Genomic DNA, 27,622 nt, shown 5'->3' with positions numbered 1-27,622 from the left:
AATCCCAAATACTTTATCCTTAGTTATTATAATATAAATGATATCTTCTGTCTCTAACTGCCCAAAATATAAACTACAAATAAGATTTCAGGTTAAGCAGAACCCCAGTTGAGTATTGATCCTTAATTATATTCCTAAAATTGGATACAACATTGGAAAAATACCATGAGAATAAACCTAAACTGAGGTCACATATCTAAAACTGTCATTAGCTGCTTCCTTTTACCCTGTTTAGAAAGTAATTATAACCAAATTGGTTATAATACACAATAAACATTAGCAAATACCTAGTTATTATGTGGGTAAAAACATTAAATACATTCATTATCTCATCACAGCTCTACATTAGTACTATTTCCCATTTTACAGACGAAAAAAACTCAAGCATACAAGCAGTTTACTTACTTTAGAGGTAAACCCATATGGTATAATCCAGAGCTCACACACTCTGCTGAGTATGTAAAATTTAATGTTATTTAGATATCTTTTGTGTTACATTGAGCATTTTGCAATTTGAATTCTTAAGCAAGTTATAGTGAATGAAATAAAACTGCACATGTTGTATAGTAGAACATTTTAATTCTATTTACACTTAGTATGAATATTTATGCCTTTTTCAATCAATATACTATTGATATTAAGATATTATATCTCTACAGAAATTTTGCTAATCATTAACTGTAGTGGTTTGAAGTAAAATGTCCTCACAGTCACATATGTTTGTGTTTAAGCCTCTCATTTAATCCCTAGCTGGTGGAGACTTTGCAAGGTAGAGCCTTACTGGAGTAGGTGTGTTGCTGAGAACTAGGCACTGAGTTTTATTATTTATTAGTCCACCCCTACTGTGTGTTCAGAGTTCTCTCCTTCCTCCCTGCTCATGTGTTGAAATATGAGATATGACAACCACCTGCCTGGACTTGCCATGTTTCTCCACCATGATGAAACTTCTGCTCAAAACTGTAATACAGAAGTAAATCCTTCCTTCCATAATCTGCTTCTCGTTCAGTGTTTTGTTACAGCAACAAAAAAGTAACGGCTACGTAAAATTGGTACTGACAGCGGGACCAGTACTACCATAAACCTGACCATGTGATGTTTTAGTCTTTTGAAATTGGTTTGTGGAAAGAATATGGAAGAATTTGAAACTTTGGACTAAAGAAGTTTTACAATGCTATAAGTAAAGCTTGATGGCCCATTTTGGTGAGAAGTTGAAGATCAAAATGCTGAGATATGTGAACTGTGGGAGCTTGGATTATAAGGTTTGAGAAGGAAAAGAAAGAACTTTATTGGGAACTGGACTAAATGCAGTTCATGTGATAATCTGGCAAAGAGGCTCACTACATTCTGCCCATACTCTGAAAACTTGAGTAAAGTTAAATTGAGAAGTAATGAACTTGGGTGTTTTGCAGAGGAATGATGGGAAAAACATGAAGTTTGGCACAGGAGAACAAGTAAATAGGTCTCAGGTCTCAGAGACTGCAGCTGTTTCAGCTACAATTGACAGAGACTGACCCACTGATGTCAGGCTGGCTGCTCTGCATTGGGACCATAGCAGTGCTGATTCTTTTGAGAAAAAAGGCTTGAAGGAAAATGCTGTGTTTCATGCTCCTGAAGGTAGAGCTTCATCACCCCAGATAAATAATATTGGCAGCATTGACACTGGTACTGGTTTTGAAAGGATGAAGATACAGAAAATAGAGGGTCATAAAATGATGAATGATAATTCAGCAAATGGCCACTGAGGCTAGGCAACTTGAGGCAGGGTTAAGTCCCTGCATAGAGACCATTGGGTACAAGGAAGTGATGGCAAAGAGCTGTAAAGATGAGCCATGGGTTGCAAGGGAGCCACAAAGATTTTGGGATATCATGTCCAGAAAGATAATGGCTCAGGTGAATTTGACCATGAAAGCAAGCAGCACAGCTGGAGGGCAGAGTTGCTCAGGCCTTTGGAGCCCAGAAGACGACATCACAACTCCCAGGCAGCGGACATGGAGCTGCAGGAGATGACATTTCCCCTGCTGGTTTTTGATCTTGCATTGGTCCATCTTATTCTCGGTTTGTCCCTCTCTTTTAGAATAGGAACATTTATTCTGCACCATTATGTGTTTAAAGTATGTAACTTGTGTTTTGCTTCTGAACTTGCAGTTGAGTCTCACATGAGATTTTGGACTTTGGACTTTCGAACAGTGTTGTAATGGATAAACATTATAAGGACTTTTTAAAGTTGGACTGACTACATTTTATATCATGAAACAGCCATGAATCTATGGAGGCCAGGGATGGATTATGGCGGTTGGAATGTAAAATCCCTACTAGGCACATTTGGGATTAAATCTCATACTTAATCCACACCTTTGGGAGGAGTAGACTTGCTAGAGGAGGTGTGTTAGTACAGGTGGGCATGGAGGTTTATAAGTCCATTCCCACTGGGTGTTCAGAGCTCACTTTTGCTCTCTTTGCTGCCTGATCATACATGTAGATGTGACGACTGGCTGCCTGCTCTTGCCACGTTTTCCGAGCCATGATGCTTCTCATCGAAACTGTAAAAGCTTTCCTTACATAAGTGACTTCTGATCACTTCCTTACAGAAGTGACTTCTGTTTTGTCCCATCAACAAGAAGGTAACTGTTATAATGACAAATTACAGATAATACAAATATGAGCAAAGATAGAATGGTAAACATGTTTAAGATTTTAGAAATGAAGGACAGTTTATAGATCTAATAATCTTTCCATTTTATAGATAATGGTACTTTCACTGGAAAAATCCAAAACAGAATTTCATTCAGTGTACTTTCCCTATAAATAGTAACAAAACCAAGACTGTTCAATTTCCACCCTTTGTAAACTCAAATTTTCTAAATATAGCTGGACATAGTGTCTCATGCCTTTAATATCTACATTTTGGGAAGCTGAGGCAGGAGAATTACTGAAAATTTGTAGCTAGCATGGACTATTTAGTAAGTTTCAGGTCATCAGAGGCTATAAAATGAATCTCTATCTTAGAAGCAAACAAAATAATTTAAATAAAATAACATTTTAATATGAAAAGACTTCAAAAAGAATGGTAATGATTGGAGAAAAATATTTTAAAGGTAAATCCAGGATAAAATAATTTCACAGAAGACCGCTATTTCTACAGCAAACACACACACACACACACACACACACACACACACACACCCCTTACACAGACTGCCAAAAGATCATTTTCAGGAGAAAAATAATCTATTCCTTACAAGGTGTTGGACAGAACAATGGTATGCCTTGAAAAGCATTGTTTTCAAAAACTTCTTGGATGCATTAGACTAAACGAAAGAAGTTCTACTACTGTGTATTCCTCATATCTTTCATATGTTAATATGCTTTCACATACGATGAATTTCCAAAAAAAGGAAAATAGCATGTTCAATTTCTTTGACCATGTGAAAACCTTTTTGTATATACTATTACAATATCTGCCAGGCAAGTGTCAGAGAACAAATTTTAGAAAGACTGGGAAGTACTATTCCTAGAAAATAAGATCAAAGACCCATAGCTAATCATGCATTCAAGTTAAAGTAATAAAAAGGTAAAAAAATATTACTAGTAGGGCTGCAAAGATGGCTTAGTGAATAAGATGCTTGCCTGCAAAGCCTAAGGACCCAGGTTTGATTTCCCCATACCCATGTAAGCCAGATGTACAAGTTGGCACATGCACCTGGAGTTTGTTTACAGTGGCTAGAGGCCCTGGCACACCCATTCTCTTTCTCTATCTGCCTCTTTCTCCTCTCAATCTAATAAATAGACAAAAATAAAATATTTTAAAAACATTACTATATATTGCACATATACTATTTTATAAAATGTTCTCATACACCCAGCCTTACATAGCATATTAAAAAGTGGAAATAGCTAGGTGTGGTGGCACATGCCTTTAATCCCAGCACTCAGTAGGCAGAGGTAGGAGGATTTCTGTGCATTCAAGGCCACCCTGAGACTACATAGTAAATTCCAGGACAGCCTAGACTACAGGGAAACCCTACCTCAAAAAAAAAAAAAAAAAGTGGAATTAGTCATGGTGATGGTTATAAATAAGTTACTTGCTGTGGTTCCAACTGAAAACTACTTGCCAAAGGGGCATGTTCATGTTAAGTCTAGGAAAAAAGAGGAAGCAAGGCAAATATCACAAACCATTGGAAAGAAAAGAAGAAAACAAAAAAGCACCAAGACTTTAGGGATTCTCTTTCTCCACAGCTATGTTTGAATGTATGTTTCCCTAGCCCCATCCCATGCCAAATTCATATGCTGAAATCTAATCCTCAAATGAATGGTAAAGAAGTAAGGACTCTGCAAAGTAATTGTATCATAGGATCTCTGTACTCAAGAATGGGATGGGTGCCCTTCTAAAGAGCCTTGAAGAAAGTGTTTATCATTCTGCATGTCACAGCATAGGATGAAAAGGTGGTACTCATAAGGAACAGGTCCTCATCAGATGTCAAATTTGCCAACAACTTGATCTCAACTTCCCACTCTCCAGAACTATACAAACATATCTCTGTTCGTTATAAAGTCTCCAGTCTAAAGTATATTGTTATTACAGACTGAGCTGATTAAGACAACCTTGCTGGACCCCTCATCCATGTGGGTGGGAGTACAAAATTGTGCATCCACTATGGAAGTTTGTATGGAGGCTCGTCAAAAGTCTGAAAACAGAGCTACCATTTCATAAAGCTGTATCATTCCTGGGTATATACCCTAAAGATTCTACTCTACTACAGAGAGACCTGCTCACCTGTTTCTTTCTGCTCTGTTCACAATAGCTAGGAATTGGAAAAAGGCCAGATGTCCATCAACTGATGAATGGATAATGAAGATGTAGCAGATATATATAATTGGATTCTACTCAGTGGTTAGAAAAAAATGAAATAATGAAAATTACAGGGAAAAGGATGAACTCGGAAAAAAATCATACTAAGTGAGGTTGCACACAATCAGAAAGACAAATACCACATGTTCTCTTTTATATGCAATTCCTGACATGGAACAGCTTGATTTGTTTGAAAATTGTTATAAGCATCAGCAGTACTGGCAATGATCTAGAATGAGGCTAAAAGAGTAAAAACCCGGATCAATGAAAGAAGACTCTTGACAGGCTAGTGGAGGGACAGAATACAGGGGGAAGGGAAGGTGAATGGCTAATTGCACAAAACTAATGATAACATGAATCAGTACCATAGAAATCTTCCTCCTGGTTAGCTAATTAAAAGATATAACTCAGGGCTGGAGTGATGGCTTAGCAGTTACAGTTCGACTCCCCAGGTCCCACGTAAGCCAGACGCAAGGAGATGCAAGTGCACAAGATTGCACATACGCACTAGATGGCACATGCCTCTGGAGTTCAATTACAGTTGCTGGAGGCTCTGGACTGCCAATCCTCCCTCTTTCTCTCTCTCACACACACACACTCTTACGCACTTGTTTGCAGTCCCACTCTCACTCCCATTCTTTTCCTCTCACATAGGAAAAAAAAAAAAGGGGGTCAGTCTGTTGGGCCTGCCTTAAAAAAAAAGCTATAACATTAAATAAGGCAGTGGAGGGGAAGATTGTTCAAGCAAAAGGGCCCTATATGGGGTGGGGAAAACTTAATCCTAAAACCATAGGCTCTAGCTAGTATATCCCAGAACTGGATTCCAGCCCACAGACAGATGTCAGGAAGGCCTATGAGGTCCCCCAAACAGTGCAGGCTATTGCCAAATCCCTTGGTAATCCACCAGAGTTAAATGGTAGCTAAATGGTAAGACCCTATTGCTGAAGACACCACAGGCTGCGAGCACAAGATAATAAGAAATCACACTGGAACTGAGAAGGAAGCCAGCTCCCTGCTGGCAAACCCTCATAGTGCTGGAAAGGACTATGTGAGCTGCTGGAGGATAATGGTCAGCAAAGGCGTGAACAAACAGAGGATCCCACAAGCTACAAAAATCAATCAGCTAGGCAAGATGCACACCTCCGTGCAAAAGTGGCACACAGCCTATGGGGGCAATCAACTGTGCCTGCTCAGTGGGAAGGATTTCATACGTGGCACTGAGAACCAAGTCAGAATCTTATGGATAGGAAGGTCATAGAATCTAGAGAGATGCTCCCATTGTTCCTTGGCTAAGAAGAGAGGATATCTATGCCCATCAAAAAGTCTTTGGAAGCACTACATTTACCCCCTGTGATCCATGGTACTCTCGTACTCTCACTTTCAGTTGGAGAATCTCTTTGTTTATTGTTATTGTTATTGTTACAGATTGGAGCAAATGCCAGAGAGAACCAAGATTGTATCACTATGACAAGAAAAGGAAGCCAACTATCTAGCATGAATCAAGTCAATTCTGTCACATCTGCCAGGGTCCATTAATGAGAAAGTAGCAATTTAAATTGAGTGCTGTTCTCACTGATAGCCTGTGAACCTCCTCCAGGGAGATGACAGTAGACACTCAAAATTCATCAAGACAAATTCAGAGGACGTAGAGAGCTCAACACTAAAGAGACTAATAACATACCCACCAAGGCTCAGGAAACACTGTGGAAGAGAGAGCCAAAAGTTCGTAAGAGCCACAGGCTTGGGAGGTGTATCCCAAGACATTGTCTGGTGCAACAACCCCGCTGAGGACAGGAGAGAGACTATATAAAAGTATAACCCGAAGGGACTATGACCAATATGCATTATGTACATACTGATGTTTATAATAAATTATTTTTATTTTTATTTTTTTTAATTTTTAATTTTATTTTATTTATTTGAGAGTGACAGACACAGAGAGAAAGACAGATACACGGAGAGAGAGATATGCATTATGTACATACTGATGTTTATAATAAATTATTTTTTTTAAATTTTTTATTTTATTTTATTTATTTGCGAGCGACAGACACAGAAAGACAGATAGAGGGAGAGAGAGAATGGGTGCACCAGGGCTTCCAGCCTCTGCAAACGAACTCCAGATGCATGCGCCCCCTTGTGCATCTGGCTAACGTGGGACCTGGGGAACCGAGCCTCGAACCGGGGTCCTTAGGCTTCACAGGCAAGCACTTAACCACTAAGCCATCTCTCCAGCCCTATAATAAATTATTTTTTAAGAAAGGCATCCCCCCTGTGGTTCTGATACAGATACCTATTAATGTTTCTCTACCAAGGATAGCATATACAACCTGGAGCCAAAGTCATCACCCACTCAAATGACTGGCCAAAAGATTGACATATGAACTAAGCCAAGTCAAAGGACATTCTAGAATATATATTAAAAAACATGAGAAAGAAAATATTTCCTTCAGACTCACTAATTAGGAAAAAGAAAGCCTGAAATCACGTATTATAACTTCCTATACTCTTCCCAATTCTGACTAAAAGAGAAAGCAAACCTGCAACATACTTAGAGAACAGAGCACTGAAATGGAGAGTAAATTCCCATAATTACAGTATTTCCCTTATCACCTGGTTTCAGCACCTGGAATCAGGACCTCCTCTATGCTCTGTGGTTATACATGTTAGTAAGTTCCCCTTTTCACCTAAACTGATTTTTAAGCTCAGTATCTTTCATTAGTGTGGTACTTTGAATTAGGTGACTCCCACAAACTAATGTGTTTTGAATGATTGGTTCTCAACTAGTAGTAATGTGAGAGTCTTGCTGGAGGAAGTGTGTTTGATGGGGATCAGCTTACGGGTGTAATAGCCAGCTTTCCATTGCTAGAATCTAGCTTACTTTCCTGCTGCTGTTGTCTACCTGCTATGGCAAGGAAGTGATATCCAGGCTCTGCTCATGACATATATTTCCCTGCCATAATAGTTCCCCTTGAGGTTATAAGCCAAGTAAAAAACTTTCTTGCCATCAGCTGCTTTTTGGTCACATGCTTTGTACCAGCAACATAAAGATAACTACAACAGGGCTGGAGAGATGGCTTAGCGGTTAAGTGCTTGCCCGTGAAGCCTGAGGATCCTGGCTTGAGGCTCGATTCCCCGGGACCCATGTTAGCCAGATGCACAATGGGGCGCACGTGTCTGGAGTTCATTTGCAGTGGCTGGAGGCCCTGGTGCGCCCATTTTCTCTCTCTCTCTCTCTCTCTCTCTCTCTCTCTCTCTCTCTCTCTCTCTCTCTGCCTCTTTCTCTGTCTGTTGCTCTCAAATAAATAAATAAAATTAAAAAAAAAAGATAACTACAACAATCAACAATGAAAAAGAGTTCTACTTATATAATCCAAGAAAGAGATGTACATCAAAAGAACTTTCCAATATTAAAAAGCTAGTTCTCAGGATGGAGGGGTTGCTTAGTGGTTAAGGCACTAGCCTGCAAAGCAAAAGGACCCAGGTTCTACTCCCCAGGACCCACATAAGCCAGATGCACAAGGCGGCACATGTGTCTGGAGTTCATTTGCAGCAGCTAAGGGCCCTGGCACGTCTATTCTCTTTCTCTTTCTATCTGCCCTCTGTTTTCTCTCTGCCTCTTTCTCTCTCAAATATAGACAAAAATAAAATATTTTTAAAATTTTAAGCTAATACTCAAAACAGGTAACATTGTTCATTAGTATATGTTTAAAAGGCAAGTACGAAATTTCCATCAAAATTTTAAAATGTATATGTCCTTACCCAAAATTTCTACTTATAGTAATTAATTTTACTTCATTAAAAAATAAATAATGGTAGCCAAACATGGTGGCACACACCTTTAATCACAGTACTTGGGAGGCAGAGATATGAGGATCACTGTGAGTTTGAGGCCACCCTGAGACTACATAGTGAATTCCAAGTCACCCTGGGCCAGAGTGAAAACCTACCCCAAAAAACAAAGCAAATAAATAAATAAATAAATAAATAATGGTAATATATTAATTGAGGACTTATTAACTAAAATATAAGCTATGATGCAATGAAAAAGAGACATTTAAAAGAAAGCTGCAGGGCTGGAGAGATGGCTCAGCAGTTAAGGTGCTTGCCTGCAAAGGCTAAGGACTCATGTTCTACTCTCCAGATCCCACATTAGCCAGATGCACAAAGGTGAAGCAAGCTCAAGGTCACACATGCCCACTAGGTGGTACAAGCATCTGGAGTTCAACTGCAATGACTAAGGCCCTGGCATGCCTATTCTCTCTCTCTCAAATTAAAAAAAAAAAAATGAAGCTGTATACATATTCTTTAAAGACACACATAAAATAATCTTTATATGCCAAAAGGAATATAATATAGTGGTTAAAAGTTTAGATTCCCAATGAAGTTAATTATCATTATTTTCACTAACAGGGAAAGATGTCCAAAATAAACTGTACAGGAGGGATGGAAGGAGGCAGCTACAGAATAAGGATCAGAAACCCAAAACTTTGTTGGGTTCTAGACATATAAAATAGGTTAACTGGAAAATAAGGGAAACTGAAGAATACATGCTCTATCTCAAGGGGAAAGTTATTTAAAAAAAAAAAGATTATCATGTGAAACAAAAGTTATAGTGATGATGAGTCTTAAGAAGCCAAAAATATGAGTTTTATGTGAAATCTATCTTTTTGTTAGCAACTAACACTTTGCTCTGAAAATACTATGACTTGGGTATAACAAAACATGTGCACTTTTTAGTTACAACCAATGGTTCATCAATGTACAAATTCTGATGTAGTACATGACTGCTGTGGTAGTTTAAATAAATGGCCCCCAATATATTTAGTGTTTTATTATAGTTTATAAATCAGATCTGCAGCCACCTAGCTGGATGAGGTGTCACTGGGTCCAGCCCTAAGGTGTGGAGGTAGATCTGAAATTCCAATCTAAAGATATGTAAAGTGATTAGCTGGAGATCCTGAAGTGCGGCTTTCTCTCTCTCTCCCTCATTGTCTGTCTCTCTCTATCTCTCTCTCTCTCTCTCTCTCTCTCTCTCTCTCCCTCTCCCTCCCCCCCTCCCTCTCTTTCTCTCCCTGGTCCTGTAAGAGCAGGCCAGCTTCTTCTGCCCTTAAGGAGCTTCTCCTGGATCTATAAGCTTCAACAAATATCCCTTCCTCCATAACTGGGCCTGGTCTGGAAGTTCACCTCAGTGAACCTGAAGCTGTCTACTAAAATGGCATATATGTATTCAAACATATAAAAGAAAGAATAAAGGCTGCGAAAAATGACTCAGTGGATAAAGCACAAATGTGAGGAGCAGAGTTGGAGAATCCCTAAGGCAGGCTGCCTCATTAGTCTAGCCCAATCAGCCAGTTCTGGACTCAAGTGAGAGACAAGGTCTTAGTAAATAAGATGGAAAGTGATTGAACCTCTGGCCTACACACACACACACACACACACACACACACACACACACACGCACCTGCACACATGTGTACCCTACACACACATACATACACATACAAATGCAAAAATAAACAAAAAAAATTTAAGTGGTACACTAGGGAGAAACTGAAAAAGTAAGGTGACAAAGCTTAATTTTATGCTTCACCATGCCACATTACTACATTTATTACAAAAATATACGTTAGTAAGTTTTAAAACTAGGAGCATGACAAGAATTTACAAGGTTTCTTTTTGCAATTTAATTCAAATGTAACTTCTACCCATGTGAATATTGATTATATGAAAGCATAATTTTAAAGATTTATGTAAGAACCATTAGGTGGATGGATGAGGGACTCATACTATTGAATTTTTTTCATCTTTCTGATATCTAAAATTAGGATTTGTGGGATTTGATTTTTTTGGGGGGGAGGGGGGTCAACATCGGGTCTCACTCTAGCCCAGGCTGAGCTGGAACTCACTCTAACCTCAAACTAACAGGGATCTTCCTACCTCTACCTCACAAGTACTGGGATTAAAGGCAGGTGCAACCAGGCCCAGCTGGTATTTAATTTCTTATTCCCATGATACTCAATTGTTTTTAATCTGAATTAGACTGGAAAGACCATGTGTGCATTTTTCTTAATGTCTAAACAATATGTTTTTAATTTAATCTATTTAGCACCAAGATTGTACTTGTTCTTTTTCTTTAGCTAGATTCTGCAATTTTAATTAACATTTCAGTATCAAGGAAACACAACTAATCATGATCTTGAAATCACCAAGTACACAGAAATAACTAAAACCATTTATTATAGTAATTTTCATCCTGAAACACTTATTTTTAGACCCTCTTTTCAAGTGCAACTGAATATAATTTCATATATAATTCTTAGCAAGGATTTTTGTTAAAAATTTAAAGGACATAGTACATTCAAAATGACAAGGAAAGTGAAGTGTATAAAGTCACAACTGAAAAGCAAATACACTAATACATTATATATCACACTCCACAGTAACAGACAGACAATTTCCAAAGTACTTAAACGGAATATATAAATGCTCAATTAATGTTACCAATAATTAATTAATCCATATTAAGCTAAAAACACATGATGTTTCATATCTTGCCTTAGCAGGAAAGATACAGATAAATTTAAAATTTTATGCCCAAAATGGCTTTATGTGAAGATACATTAAGCCTTAGGGCTTATACTAAAGTCATCTACAAAAAAACATAAAACATAGTAGTAACTTATTCCTTTAAATTCAACATAAATGAAGCATGAGTTGTCAATATGTGACTTGAGTGAGTAATGTGTCCACGTATATGCTAGAGCTCAAGCTCAAGAGGACTTGAGGCTTCATACTCTCTACTGCCTTCAGTGAGCAGAGGGTGTGACATTTAATGGTTAATGGGTACATTATTTAATTTATTCTTTATGTTCATCCTGGTAAGCATAATTGTACACATTTTAAGCTAAAGACACAAAAGTAAAAAGTGGTTCAATGTCTTCCATTTGGTAGAAGGGGTATAACTTTTGGCTCAGATAAATGTTTTGATTAATAGAACATTCAACCTAACAGAATTTTACGTTTTTTACCTACAATTTCAAATTTTCAGTTTTTAGAGATTATCAAATTCCATCACTCTAAAATAATTCTTTAAGACAAACTATGGTAATCAACTAAAGCAATGTATGAAATCTGACAAGATAAAGCACATTATACCCTATCATTGTTGCTGAAAATACGTAGCTTAAAAAAAAGACACAACTTGAAAGCATGTAAAAACCATAGGATGGGGGAGCAGTGCTTTAAAACAATCTTTGGGAAACAAAGCAGCTGTTACATCCATGACTTCACCTTCACAAGACCTGTACAAGACTGCACACATAAATATTTCATCATGGATGATGGAGGAGGTTAAAAAAAAAGACATCAAAATAGATGAGGGACTAATTAGAAAGAGAGAACAACTCAGTGGAAGGGGGAAGAAAGAGGGGCAAAAAAAGTAATGGATTGGGCTGGAGAGATGGCTTAGCAGTTAAGCACTTGTCTGTGAAGCCTAATGACCCGGGTTTGAGGCTCAATTCCCCAGAACCCACGTTAGCTAGATGCACAAGGGGGCACACGCGTCTGGAGTTCATTTGCAGTGGCTGGAGGGACCTGACATGCCCATTGTCTATCTGCCCCTCTTTCTCTCTCTCTCTCTCTCTCTCTCAAATAAATAAATAAAAATAAACAAAATTTTTTTTAAAAAGTAATGGACTAAAGGTATGCACCACCACATCTGGCTTGAAATGTTATTTTAATGATTTCATTAGGAGGTCATAAAACAATAGTGCCCAAAAGAAGCAAAGAACTTCTGAAGAACTTTCAAACTTCTTTGAATAGATGCATACTCAAGAAACTGGTAGCAAATTGCTCCAAGGTAACATTAAAAGGAAAGGAAATAAAAATTGAGTTAAGCATACAAAATGGGTATTTTCACATATATTTATCTTACTTCCTCAAACTTTGTGAACTAGGCATTGCTATCTCCATTTTGGAGACTAAAACTGAAATTCAGAGACATTAAATGACTTCCTCAAGTAATGCATATGGCATCAAAGCTTGTCTAATTCCAAAGCCATGTTTGTTTTAACTATACATGTAGCTTCCCAAACATGTATAATTCCAGAATATATAGAAAACATTTACAGGATCATTCCCAGTAGAAAACAAATATGTACATCACTGAAGAGAACAATTCCTAATAAACATTTTATTAAAGAAATGGGGTGTGAGCTGAGTTTAAAAGTGTTAGAATTATTGCCCAAAAATGTCTTTGAAGAAAAAATCAAAATGTTTCTTCAGTTCATAATTACAGAAAATAGGTTCAGAAAAATTTATCTTTCTTCTATTTTTAATTCTCTTGTATTTTTATGGAAAATCTACCTTTCCCTCATTACCATTCTCTATTATAAAGTAGAATAATTTAAGTCTAACAGTATTTCTCTTTTCAGCTGTTCAGAATGCCAATAGATAGAAGCATATTGCCAAAAGAGCGTATAAGTGATCTTATAGCATGATTCCTTCATCATAATAGCCAGAAAAACAAAGAGAAAGGGTATGTTCAAGGTTATAAAACTTAGCCACATTAGAGTAAAATGTGGGTTGTTATAGTTAGGTTCTTGTTGCTAGACGAAACACCTAACCCAAAAGAGCTGACAGGAGAAGGGTATATTTCAGCACATAGTTGAGGGAAAGTTTCATCACGATGCCATGCTGAAAAGGGACGGGAGAGCAGAGGCTGGACATCACATCCTGCCATAATGGATGACAGGAAGCAGCAAAAGTGAGCTGAGCTCTGGCAAGAAGGAGCTGGCTAGAACACCCCTAAGCCAGCCCCCAGCATTACACCTTCTCCAGCAAGGCTCCACCTCCCAAACTGACAACAGCTGGGAACCCAGCATTCAAAACACACGAGTCTATGGGGATATCTGATTTAAACAACCACATAAGTCTTTAACATTTTACAACAGTGTTCTTTATATGTCTGCCAAAATACCAATAGCATGAAATAATTAAGAAAGGCTGGAAAGATGGCTCGGTGGATAAAAATCTTGCCTCTCCAGCTGGAGTATGTGAATTTGATCCCAAAAACCCATGTAAGGGTGGGTTATGACTCAGCAGTTACAGGCACTTGCTTACAAAGCCTGACAGCCTGGGTTCAATTCCCCAGTACCATTTGTAAAGCCAGAGACACAACGTAGTGCATGTGTATGGAGTTCATTTGTAGAGGCAAGAGGCCCTGACAGTCACTCAGTCATTCATATTCCCCTGCCCTTACTCCTACCTCCCCTCTCTCTTGTAATTAAAAAAAAGAAAAGTTAAGAAGCCAGAAGCCATGGCAGCCTTCTTTAGCCCCAGCATATGCTGATGCTGATGGTGAGATGGGACAGAGACAGGAGAATTTCCTAGAAATTCAAGGCAAGCCCAGGAAAAAGCAGCAAAGCCAGAATCCACAGTGAGAAACCCTACCTCAAATGAGGCAGACAGGCAAGGACCAACCTAAAAATTGTCCTCTGACCTCCACAGGTAGGTGCCAAAGCACATGTGTGCCTGCATTCACACATACACCTATAACATGCTCTCATATAATATGTTCCCTTGAAATTTTTTGTTTCTCATTTTCTTTTAAAAGTACATGTATATTCCATAGTCTGCCTAATTGACTTATGTTTAATGTTAAACTGATTTAAATGACAAATTATCAAGTAAAATTGATACTCACAAAGTACTTTTTGTTCCCATAGACTAAGAATCCAAACCTAGAGTATTCCTTGCAATGTACCCCAACTTGAGAAAAAAAAAGAGCACAAATTATGGTAATTTTTTTGTTTGTGTGTGGAGGAGTGTGGAATGCATGTGGTATATGCATATGTATGTGTCCATATATAAACACGTGGCAATATTATATCTTTTCTTTTTTAAAAATATTTTATATATTTATTTATTTGAGAGAGAGAAACAAAGAGGAAGACAGACAGAGAGTGAATACAGGTGCACCATAGACACTTGCCACTGCCCCCAGCATTATATATATATATATATATATATATATATATATATATATATATATATATATATATATATATATATATATATAATGGGTTCTAGGGAATCAATCCTTAACTATCAGGCTTTGAAAGCAAATGCCTTTAACTGTTGAATCACTGAGCCATCTGTCCAGCCCCAATATCTGCTTTTGAGATCACTCAAAAGTTTGTTTTGCCAAGTATACTTTTAGCCAGGCTAAGTAAGCTTTTCTTCTTCCTTGGCATTTCCTTCTTTGTGCAGATGCAAAGGGGAAAGAAATCCTTTGTGGATCACATTACTTTCTTTTAAAGATTTCTTTTAACATCTCAGATTCTAAATATACTTCATTGTTCTTCAGTCCTATTTACAGAAGCAAAGTATATCATTTATCTATTTTCTTAACTTCCAAAAAAGTACCCTGTTCAACTTATCCAGAAATCTATCACTAGTAAGAGTAAAAATAGACCTTTATTCATCACTTCCTCTCCATTTTCATACTGTTGATTCTCCACTACATACTCTGAAGTCAAGGAGCCATACAAGTTTTAATACAGTTAAAACTCTCAAAATGTAGCAACCAATTTATAAACACCTTTGGGACTAGTGACGTTAGTATTAAGTATGACTGGAAATTAATTTAGCATTTCCTACTTTGAATAAACATTTAATTCTGGAATACACTGCTTACATTCCAAAATTCATGAAAAAAACAAGGTACTTTGAACAATGTAAGCTTTTTTTAAAGAATAGTCATACAAAAAAATATCAAAAACACTATCAAAAAATGATGGGCCTGGAGAGACGAGATGGCTTATCAGTTAAGAGCATTTGCCCCTTAACCGTAAGAGCCTTTTGGGCCAGAAGCTGCCAAGTTCAATTACCTAGAACCCATGTAAAAATCTGGGCACAGCCTCGCACATCTATAACACCAGTCCACAGAGTGTGAAGACCCCAAAATCACTGGGGCTCACTAACGGACAGCAGCTCCAGGTTGAGGAAAAGACCCCAGCTCAAGAAAATACAGGACACCCAAAGTTCTCCTGCCTTGGTAGCCGCATGCAGGGGGCATTCACACACACACGTGCACCACACACCAAGCTACAACCTACACACACATACACACAAGAATGGGAGAAAAGGTCAGTTTGTCAGAACACAAAATCATACTTAGTTTTATTTTCAAGAGAGACTTGTCAGGCTGGAGAGATGGCTTAGCAGTTAAGCGCTTGCCTGTGAAGCCTAAGGACCCCAGTTTGAGGCTTGGTTCCCCAGGTCCCACGTTAGCCAGATGCACAAGGGGGCGCACGCGTCTGGAGTTCGTGTGCAGAGGCTGGAAGCCCTGGCGCGCCCATTCTCTCTCTCTCCCTCTATCTGCCTCTTTCTCTCTCTGGGTCTGTCGCTCTCAAATAAATAAATAAAAATCTTTAAGAAAAAAAGAGAGAGACTTGTCTATTTAATGACAACATTTATTTTTAAATTTTATTTATTTATTTATCTGAGAGTGACAGACACAGAGAGAAAGACAGATAGAGGGAGAGAGAGAATGGGCACGCCAGAGCTTCCAGCCTCTGCAAACGAACTCCAGACGCGTGCGCCCCTTGTGCATCTGACTAACGTGGGACCTGGGGAACCGAGCCTCGAACCGGGGTCCTTAGGCTTCACAGGCAAGCGCTTAACTGCTAAGCCATCTCTCCAGCCCAACAACATTTATTTTTAAAACAAAGATACATTTATGTATCTTTATCAATAAATGTGCTTTTCAGAAGATAGTATTTGCGCAAGGGTACAGTTCAGTGAAGAGTGCTTGCCCAGCATGCACAAGACCCAGGGTTTAACCCCAAATAATGCAAAAGAAAATAATAAGACTGGCATGTAAGCACAAGGTACCTAAGTACAAGATATGTTTGAAAAGTAAAATGCAAAAAATGCTTGGATAAGTCCAGAGTTATAAGACTAGCATCTCCTTGGCTTAGAACTTGGTTTTTGAATATTGTAAACAACTATTTGTGAGTGCCTGAGAAACTATCTACATGTAACTTTAATATTTTTGATGTTCTAGCTTACAAGTGTACCTAAATTACTACTACCATTCATATTTTTTTGTTGTTGTCGTTTCAAGGTAAGGTCTCACTCTAGCCCAGGGTGATCTGGAATTCACTATGTAGTCTCAGGTTGGCCTCAAACTCACAGCAATACTCCTACCTCAGCCTTGGATTAAAGGCATACACCACTTCTCCAGGCTCCATTTATATTTTTTAAACATCTCTTATTGATTTCAAATATACAACTTAAGTGTATATATTTACTCACAATAAATAAGATTTTAGAATATGTCCTTTCCAGGCTGGGGAGCCTGATTTGCCAGGTTCAATTCTGTATAAACACTACATATATGCATTTATTATTTACCTGGTAATATTTCCACAGAAGCTGCCTTGATAAACAGTTTCTTTCAAAATAAAAAAAGCAGGAGAGGGGCTGAGAAGATGGTTCAGCCACTAAGGCACTTCCCTGCAAAGCCTAACATCCTGGGTTAGAGTTCCCAGAACCCATATAAAGCCAGATGCACAAAGGGGCACACAGGTCTAGAGTTCATATGCAGCAGCTAGAGGCCCCAGGGAGCCATTCTCACCCATTCATTCTCATTCTCTCTTTCTCTTTCTCTGCTTGCAAACAAATAAATAAATTTTTAAAGAGGTGACATGTAACACATTCAAAGTATTTTGTGAGCCAGCTATGTAATTAGTGAAACTGATTATAAGTATAATTGAAGCTTTAAAAAAAACCTACATTCACTCTTCATATCTCTCATTCTGAAGTAACAAATATTTGTTTATCCAACATTATTCATTATCAAATCATTATTAGTATCTGCTACATTTGATAATCCAAGTACACAATATCAGAATCAAAACACCAAAGCCCACACCTTAGGACCCCAAAGACTATAAAATCTTCATTTCCTACAAATCAACAGAAGATAGCTACAAATAAAACATTTGTTCTTAGAGATGGACAATAATCTTCGACCTAAAATGCTACCATGTATAACTTGTTTTCATATATATATACATTTTCTTATCTTCCTGATTAAAACAATTAGTATAACTAAAATGTCAATGTACTTATCATAAGCTGATACCTAAATCTTAAATAATTCAAGATATTCAAGCAAAACAGAAATGCTATAGTTAAACATTTTCCTTTCTTTCCAAATTCAAAGGCAGTTAATTCACATTATAAATCACAGCCAGGCTTTAATCACAGCATGCAGGAGGCTGAGGTAGGAGGATTGCTGTGAGTTTGAGGCCAGCTGAGACTACATGGTGAATTCCAGGACAGCCTTGGCTAGAGCAAACACTACCTCGAAAAGCCAAAATAAATAAATAAATAGACTGTACTACATTTGTCAAATTCATAAGTGAAATGAAGATAAAAGCATCAAGGGTATGAAGTTTCAAAGTACAAATATTATCTTTCAAGAGGTAACCAAAAATATCACCAAAAAGTCAGTTAAGGGCTTTACAAATGATAATACAATATCATCAAACACACTGAAATGTTTGTGGGGAGGGATAGACCATATTTTCCACTACCTTTGTAAAACAGGTTTATATAAAATACTTTATTATTGTAAAACATCTGGGAGATGATTTTTTCCCTTGAGACAGGCTGGCCTTGAACTTGAGATCCTTTCGCCTCAGTCTCACCAGTGCTGAGCTTACAGATGTGTGCCACCATGCCCAGCACCAAGGTGATTTTATAAAACATTGCCTCAACCGTTAAGAAACCTACATACAAGGTGGATATGATGGCACACACCAGACATTCAGTACTTGGGAAGTTCACGCACAAGGGTCATGACCTCAAGGCCAGCTTGTATTACATAGCTAGCCCTGTCTCTAAAATAAAGTAAATAGAGGGATGGATTAGCTGATAAGGCGTTTGCCTGAAAACCCAGGTTCAATTCCCCAGAACCCATGTTAGCCAGATGCACAAGGGGGCACACACATCTGGAGCAGTGGCTGGAGGCCATGGCGTGCCCATTCTCTCTCTCTCCCTCTTTCTCTGTCAAATAAATAAATAATAGAACAGTGAGTGAAGACAAGTTATAACTTATAAAAAATTTTCAAGTGTGGCCTCATAATTTTCTTAAGTATGAAATCAAAATACTTAAGTTTGGGAGAGACTAATTTTGTATGGTAAAATAAAGTAATATTTGAAGTTCTAGCATATACAACATTGTACAAACACAGTTTTATATTCTGACTCTGTGTTATTTTTGTTCAAGATCACAGTGAATTTCAAACCATAGAAAGTAAGCTGTTTTTAATAAAATTCACTATTTACAGACTAACAGCCAGTGCTATTACAGCTGATTTTTCTCCATGCTTTTAGGCTCTATCAGAGTAGGTAATACTGAATTAAGTGGGTAACTTTTCAAGAAAAAACTTCCTAGTTGCCTTCTAGCAGCACTTCTTCCAAAACTGCAGCTTCTTTTTCTCTTCTTCAGCTCCGTCCTCACTCCTGGTCTTAGAGCCTTCCCTCTAGACTACTGTACTTTCATTCTCATGAGAGAGCTTCTCTAAATTGTCTTTAATTCTACTGCCAAAGTTGTCTTCTTCCTTGACATTATGCCACCTACCTCTTCCACTTGGGTTTTTCAAGGTCTTTATGTTACATTTTTATTCTGCTCAGGAGCCTCATCTTCAGCTACATATTTATTTATAAGGTTGCCACTGCTGACTTTCGACTCTCCTTTAAAATGCCAGTTTCGGGCTGGAGATGGCTTAGTGGTTAAGCCCTTGCCTGTGAAGCCTAAGGACCCCAGTTCGAGGCTCGATTCCCCAGGACGAACATTAGCCAGATGCACAAGGGGGCACATGCATCTGGAGTTCGTTTGCAGTGGCTGGAAGCCCTGGCGCACCCATTCTCTTTCTCTCTTTCTCTCTGCCACTTTCTCTCTGTGTCTGTTGCTCTCAAATAAATAAATAAAAATAAGCAAAAAAAAAAAATGCAAGTTTCTTCTTGACCCTGTTAAACATGTAAATTACCCCCTTAGGTAATCACTGCTAATCTATCTGAACATGGTATTCCTTTTGCATCTAGGCCCTAAATGCAAAGATAACTTTTGTACAAAATGACATGCATTCAGCTGCGTGTTTATCAGTTATCCCATCAGACTGGAATTAGGCAAAAGCTGCAGATTTGGAAGAAGTGGTAATAGAGGGCTGTATCTTTCACAGCACCCTGTCAACATTTATCTACTATCTCATCTGAACAAATTAACTTTTTAAAAATGTTAGGCAAAGTGTAAGTAAAAGCAAAACACAGTCTTTAAAAATTATTTATATAGTTTAACTTTTAAACATCTTTGGACTTTCATTTCCATAGACAACTGACATATGTTGGTGTCTACAAAATTTTCACTTTCATTGTCAGAGCCACAGAGTGGGTAGCAATACCGGGAGGAACAGTTCCCCCACCTCCTCCTGCCTCTACCCCACAGGGACTGACTGAGGTCTTCATGACCCCACAGTGAACACCATAACCCCATTACGGGGGGGACCCCAGGAAGAAGGGAGCAGGGGCAAGGGAATATATATAAAAGGAAAAAATTCCCTTTCACTACTCTGAATTTTCAAACTATAGCTAGAATTAGAATCCAAGTGGAAGGCTGATAAAGGATATACAGCTTCATTGAAAATCAGCAATATCATCTCAGAGCAATAATTGAGTTTTCACATCAAGCAATCAGTTACAGCATCTCCATCTTCTAACTGGGGAGAAAGGAGTCCCTTCCCTGCAACTGGTTTAGACTAGTTTCTCTATTACAGGGGCTTTTGATTGGGAAAATTCAATCAATTGTTAATAATATGTGCGAAGAATACTAGGAAAGGCAATCCAGCGATTTTAAAAGAGGGGAAAGGGGCAGTGGGTATCTTCTCTTCATAAAACTCACTGAGCAGCTAAATTAAGCATTGGACTCGGCATCACAGTTTCAGAAGGCATTTTTTTTTCAACCTAGTAATAAAAGCAAGTCTCATTCGAAGTAGTCCCTTCTGGAGCACCGTCTCAGCCTGTCAGAATTTGACAAGGAAATAAATTTTAAAAAAAGAAGTAGGGGAGTCACTAGGATTCCCGTGTACACTGCTTTTTCCGAAATCACATCCCTGAAACTTGGATTTCCTACGCTCCAAACTAAGCCCTCAAATTCCAAATATAGTTGTTGGGGTTTTTCTTCTTCTTCTTCTTCCTTTTCTTTTCTTTTCTTTTTTTTTTTTTAATCCCCGCTTCTCCATTCAACTACGCATAAACCGTGCCAACTTCAGAACCAGAGCAGAAAACCCCCTTGCTATTCATGTTGGGAAGTCGTGCCCTGCAGCAACTGCCTATCGCCCAACTCGGGGATATTACCCAAATACAACGCCAGGGAATCAGACGTGCCGGGCACACGCACGACTTCCGCGAGGGAGGGAACAGGGACCCGGGGTGGAGAAAAAGTGCACTCCGCACCAGCCGCGGGACCATGCACGCAGGGCTGGGGGGTTACGGGGGTTCCCAAGAGGGACAGGAAGGAGCCCGAGTTGGGGGAATCCTTGTCTCGTAAGTAAAATAATAAATGAATAATAAAATAACAGGAGGGGCTGGATCCCCGGGTCCTCGGGAGCAGCCGGTCCTCGCTTAGATGAGAAAAGAGGCAGGCAGCGGGCCCTCCGCTAGGAAAGACGGAATGAAGACACTTTGCAAGGTCCGGACACCAGCGACTGCCACCCCCCACCCCCGCCCCATCAGCACCACCAGCAGCTCCCGGAGGAGAGGGAGTGGAGGGGAACGAGGAGTGTCCCACGGGCGGCTGGAGGGGACACTCGGCCCGCCAAAGGGGGCAGCCAGAGGCAGAGTAGAGTTTTGGTTTTTTTTGTGGGGGGGGGGGGGTTTGCCCGATGCCCACCGAGCGGTGTGCCCGGCCGGTGCCCGGGACCGGGCAAGGCACGAGCTCCCCGTGCGGCGTGGGGCTGCCGGGCGTGGGGGGAGGGGAGGGGAGGGGAGAGAAGGGGGTGGAGATGGGATTCCCCCCCCTCCTCTCCTAGGAGCCCGAGTGGAGGAGGCGCCCGGCCAAAGCCGGAGCGGCAGCGTGCTTCAGACTGCGGAGCCGGGATCCCGCCGCCGCCGCCGCCGCCGCCGCCGCCGCCTGCACCGGCCAGCGCGGAGCCCCGCAGCGCCCGCCGCACCGGCCCCTCTCGGGCTCCCCGAGAGAGGGGGTTGGGGGAATCAGAGACTTGGGCGGCTGGTGGAGGGGAGGGGGGAGCCTGGTACCCCTTCCATCACGGGGCCTGTCCCAGCTCCCGGGAGGTGGGTGGGTGGGAACACACGGGAACACCCCAATCCCCCCCCCGCACACACACCCCGCCGGCAGCTCTCAGTGGTTGTAAAAGACACCCCCCTTCCCGATCCCCCCCCTCACACTCCACACACACACACACACACACACACACACACACCGCTTGGTCAGCCCCCCCCCCCCCCCCCCGCCGCCAATGGCCGAGGCCGCAGAGAATGGGCAGCAAAGTGCACGCGGAGCCCTCGGGGCAAGCCGGGGACAAGGGCCTGCAAGGTCCGGGACGCGGCCCGCCACTGGTTACCTGTGAGGACACCGACGCGGATCTGATGGTCGTGGTTGGTGAGGATCATTCCCTCGGTCGCCATGTTTCCCAGCGCAGTCACCGCACTGACAGCAGCCGGGAGAAGCCGGGAGCCCGGAGCGCGCCGGCCGGGAGCGCGCTTCGCCTGGGAGAGCGCGAGAGCGGCGGCGCCCGGGGAGCGCCGAGGCGAGCGGGAAGGAAGGGAGGAAAGAGGGGGGGGGAGGCAGGGGGGGAAGGAGGGACGGCGCGAGGGAGGGAGGGGGAGCCCGAGCGCCCCGGTGGCCTGCGTGGGGCGGGGTGTGAGTGAGTGAGTGAGTGTTGGACGCGCGGGTCCGCGGATGGATGGATGGATGGATGGATCGGGGTGGGGGGGGCGGAGTCCCGGCGCGCGACCCCAGGAAGATGCGAGCCCCGGAGGCTGGAAGAAAAGCGAGCGGGGCGGCCGAGCTCGGCAGGCCGGAGAGGACCGGCAGCAGCTCGCCGAGTGGGACAGTGGATGGCAAGAGACTGGGGTTTGGGCTGGGGTGTCGGCGGAGACGGGGGTGAGGAGGAAGAGAGCACCGGCTCGGGGAGGTAGCGGGGGCGGACTCCGGGAGGGAAGACGGGGCGGGCGGGCGGGCGGGGTGATGGTGGAGGTGGGGGGGGGGGGGGACACAGGGGCGGAGCTACACCCGGAGGCGTGCGACTCGTGAAGTGTGAGGGGAGGGAGGGGTGAGAGCTGCTGGTTGCTGCGGAGTACCGGGAGCGGCCAGGAGCCCCGCGGAGAGCCCGGAGTAGGACGGAGGGGACGTTCTTGGGGCGCGCGAGTAGCGCCCGATTGGCTCCCGGGTGGGGAGAAACGCCGAGCCGGTGCGCGCGAGGCCCCGACGCGGCCTCACTCCCCCCCCCTCCCCCGCCCCCGGCAAACTCCTCGGCGGGGCCCCAGACAGAAGCAATCCCCTGCCGATCGTGCCGCTCCGTGGGCTTTCCGCTGCCTCCTCGGGCTGGATGGTCGCCGTCTCTCCGCGGCCGGCCGGACCGCTCCGGACCCAGGCGAACATGATGGCCAGGTGGGCTCCGCATGGACGCGGGGCCTCTCGGCAGCTCGCGCGAGCAGCTCGACCGCCCCCGGTGGTCACTGGGAGAGCCCGCCGTGGGCGCAGAGGCACCCTGTCCCGTGCTCAGCCTCTGAGCGAGGGTTCCTGCCGCGCCTCGCTCTAGCATCCCGGTTCCCAGACACTACCTCCGAGACCTCCACGGCGAAGCTTGGCACTGCGGCCGGGAACCTGGACTGGAGATGGCTGGCTCCTGCCTCCTGCTGTCCCAAGAATTGGGACCCAAGGCTGCTTCTCCCCGACCTGTGCTTTTACATGAAATGCATCAGTCTACGCAGAGAACGGGAAGGACATGTTTGTTTCTCACACCTTGAACCATCATCATCAGTTGCCATGGCATTTGACTTTCATTTCAGTATTTGTGGAATATGAGATTACCATGAAAATGCGGCCTAAATTTAGTTACGTGGCGTTTGCATAAAACGGTTATTAATCACCTATGGTAGATTTCTTAATTACCTCCTTCTGGCCCTTTGAGTTTCTGAATCAAAAAAAAAAAAAAGCATGTGCATGTACGCTCTTGTATTTTCTCCTTTTTTCGGCCATAGTAAAGCAGCATAAAAATAAAAGGCAAAGTGAAGTATCAAAAACATGTACAATAATCAGAGTTTGGACACAACCTTTGAGTTAATTTGATGGTTATTAAGCTTTGTTATCCAATTGGAACATGAAATTATTCATTGAAGAGTCACCTCGTGTCTGTAATTTTAAATAAAAAAATGACTGAAGAAGGGTAAAATGTTAGTGGTGTTTTTGAGGCTCTGTATTGCTAGTAGTTATAATAGAACTGAAATTTTAAGCCGGATCATGAACTCACCTATAATTTTCACGAAAGACCCCTTAATCACTTTAGCATGGATCTGTTAACAGCAGCTGTCCCCATTTCACAGAGCCATGTGTTCCAGCAACCCTTACTGGTCCTAAGAGTGGTTTGGTGCTGACGGTTTCAGACACTCCGAAGAGAAGCTGTAAAGTGCTTTGGTCCAGTGAAAAGGTGAAAGATCCTGACTTCATAAAAAAAGGAAAATAAATCATATGCTGGGGACACTGAGATCGCCAGTAAGAGCAAATGGGGGGAAAGCTATATACAGGGTTCAGTATTTCCTGAGACCAGACAAATGTTGGAAAGATGGGTTGTATTATAGCATATAGACTTCTGTTACAGTATGACTGTTACTCAAAATTCATTAAAATTAAGTGTAAACAATATTCTCTGTATAGTAGAAGGATGGGAGCATTTTCAAATATTGACAGATTACCTCAGGAAACTCATGAGGCTAGAGAAAATTAAATTTGAGAAACAAAAAAATGTTGAATTTACATACACACACATACACACACATATATGTGTGTGTGTGTGTAGCCAAGTGTGGGGGTGCATGCCTTTAATCCCAGCACCCGAGAGGCTGAGGTAGGAGGATGGCTGTAAGTTCAAGGGTACCCTGAGGCTAGTGAATTCCAGGTCAGCCTGGGCTAGAGTGAAACAAATAAGCAAAAAAACCTAAAAGAGTATACACTAACCATATAAAACAAAATAAAAACTAGACAAACATCAAGCTTTGAAATGACTCATTATAAAGGTGAAATTTTCTGTTTCTCAGTAGAAACAAATTTTTGAGTTCTTTTTTCTTAGTACTGTATTTACACTTAGCTAACTCTTAATATTATTTCTATATAAATAAAGCAAACTTTATTTTTTATGGCCTGGAAATTAGCAAGAATTACTTTGAGAATGAGTATAATTTCTCTAATGCTTGGTTCACTCTTGTCTCCTGATTGGCTAATACAATTAAAACTAAGTCCCTTAAAAATGGGCAAAGTTGCCGGGCGTCATGGCGCACGCCTTTAATCCCAGCACTCAGGAGGCAGAGGTAGGAGGATCGCCATGAGTTCAAGGCCACCCTGAGACTACGTAGTTAATTCCAGGTCAGCCTGGACTAGAGTGAGACCTTGCCTTGAAAAACCAAAAAAAAAAGTGGGGTTGGGGGGCAAAGTTGGGCTGGAAAGATGGCTCAGGCCTGACAGCCTGGGTCCACATAAAGCAAGATACACAAAGTACTTCATGTGTCTGGAGTTGGTTTGCAGGGGCAGAAGGCCTGAGCACACCAGTATTTACTCTGTTCCCCCCCCCCCGCCCTCTCTCTCTCTCTCAAATAATATTTTTAAAAAATAAACAAAAATGGGTAAAGTGGCTGGAGAGTAGGCTCAGCAGGTCAAGGGGCTTGCTTGCAAGCCTGTGACCCAAGTTTAATTCCCCAGCACCCATATACAACTGGATGCAAAAGGCAGACACACAATGCGGGCCGGGAAAGAGGACCCTGTCTCAAGTAAGGTGGAAGGAGAGAACAAACACCACAGGTTGTGCTCATGTGCATGCCCTTCCTCACTCAGACAGACACAAAAAGGGTATAAGTCTATTCAGCCTTTGAATATACTTGATGACAATGAATTGTGCACTTTATGAATTGCAATAACTAAGTACTATAAAAAAATTATATTTTCATGATTCTGGGGGACAGAAATCCAAAGGGGACAATCGATCTACGCTTCTGAAGACATTAGGGAATCCTTCTTTGCCTCTTTTAATGAGATAGGTGCCTAGAAAGTGGGGATTTACTGTGCCTTTACCAAATGGGCTGAGATTGAAAGAGACTGGATATGGAAACATTACATAAAGCTAGTGTGTTGCTAGCTTTGCAGTCCAACTGCTACAGATTCCCACCCCTCTCCCCTTTCTCTACCTACACTGCTTCTCACTCTATTCTGAGAGTTCCAATGTCCCTACCTGTAATACCACCGGCTCACATAGGCTCATATTCATCTACAGAAGGCAAAAGAAGCTCTTCAGCGGTGTGTGCTGAAACTTTACAATTGTAGAAGGTCACATTTACATGGTGGCTTATCAGGTAAAATGAGAAAGTCAGGAACAAAAAAAAAGTCTGAATTGTGAAGTACTGAATTTTATTCTTCTGTAATTACAAAACAAAGGTAGACTATACGATGATGCTACTTTCAAAAAGAGGGAAGTACTACTGGGTAAAGGAAATGAAAGGGTTTTTTATTAAGAAGTAAGATTTAGTGCCCAGATGTAATTTGATTTTTTTAAAGGCTAGTTGAAGGCTGGAGAGATGGCTTAGCACTTAAGGTGCTTGCCTGCAAAGCCAAAGGACCCAGGTTCAATTCTCCAGGACCCACGTAAATCAGATGCCCAACGTGGCGCATGTGTCTGGACTTTGTTTGCGGTGGCTGGAGGCCCTGGCACCTCCATTCTCTCTCTTCTTTCCGACTCTTTCTCTCAAATAAATAAATAAATAAATTCTTGAAGGCTAATTGACACAAAATAATTATATAAAGTTATTGAGTATACTTAATCTATTTCAATAGTATGTAATTGTGTAAAGAGCAAATTACTTGTCAAGTATAACACTTTAAACATTTACCATTTCTTTGTTCTAAGGACATTGTAGATCCACTCTTCCAGGTGGTTTCAGATACACAACATATTATTATTAAGTATGGTCACCATGACATGCAATAGAGCTTCTTAACTTTTCTTGATTATAACTCTGTACTTGTTAACTAAGCTCTCTTCATCTCCTCTTAATGTCCTCTCTGCCCAGTCTCTGGTAAACATTGTTCTGATTTATATGAGAACAATGATTCTTCAAAATTTATTTAGTGTATACATGTCGGGGTGTGTGTGTGTAGATATCACACGTACCACAGCATGTATGTGGAACCTGTGGAAGTCAGAGGACAACTTTCAGGTCAGTCATCACCTTTCACCTTGTCTGAGTCAGGGTCTCTTCTTCACCTATCTTTTTTTTTTTTTTTTTAATTTTTAATTTATTTATTTGAGAGCGACAGACACAGAGAGAAAGACAGATAGAGGGAGAGAGAGAGAATGGGCGCGCCAGGGCTTCCAGCCTCTGCAAACGAACTCCAGACGCGTGCGCCCCCTTGTGCATCTGGCTAACGTGGGACCTGGGGAACTGAGCCTCGAACTGGGGTCCTTAGGCTTCACA

The 27,622-nt window shown here is 41.4% G+C and overlaps 1 protein-coding gene across 10 annotated transcripts in view; it reads right to left on the bottom strand.

The window, feature by feature from the left end:
* Nucleotides 1–22,669, bottom strand: part of Gphn (gephyrin) — a 450,651-nt gene extending 427,982 nt beyond the window's left edge. For 4 of the 10 annotated variants that reach the window (XM_045154684.1, XM_045154685.1, XM_045154687.1 and 1 more), the window contains exon 1: nt 22,504–22,668. In XM_045154684.1, coding sequence (XP_045010619.1) covers nt 22,504–22,567 — 64 coding nt within the window. In that variant the 5' untranslated portion in view covers nt 22,568–22,668. Of the gene's footprint in view, nt 1–22,503 lie in introns of all 10 variants that reach the window. The other 6 variants (XM_045154688.1, XM_045154689.1, XM_045154690.1 and 3 more) reach the window with 4 other exon arrangements.
* Nucleotides 22,670–27,622: the final 4,953 nt, after the last annotated feature.

Source organism: Jaculus jaculus, chromosome 7 (assembly GCF_020740685.1).
Source record: "Jaculus jaculus isolate mJacJac1 chromosome 7, mJacJac1.mat.Y.cur, whole genome shotgun sequence".
In the NCBI taxonomy this organism is placed as follows: Eukaryota; Metazoa; Chordata; class Mammalia; order Rodentia; family Dipodidae; genus Jaculus; species Jaculus jaculus.
The sequence above is the reverse complement of the archived record's forward strand: the minus strand, read 5'-3'. Positions and strand labels throughout refer to the sequence as shown.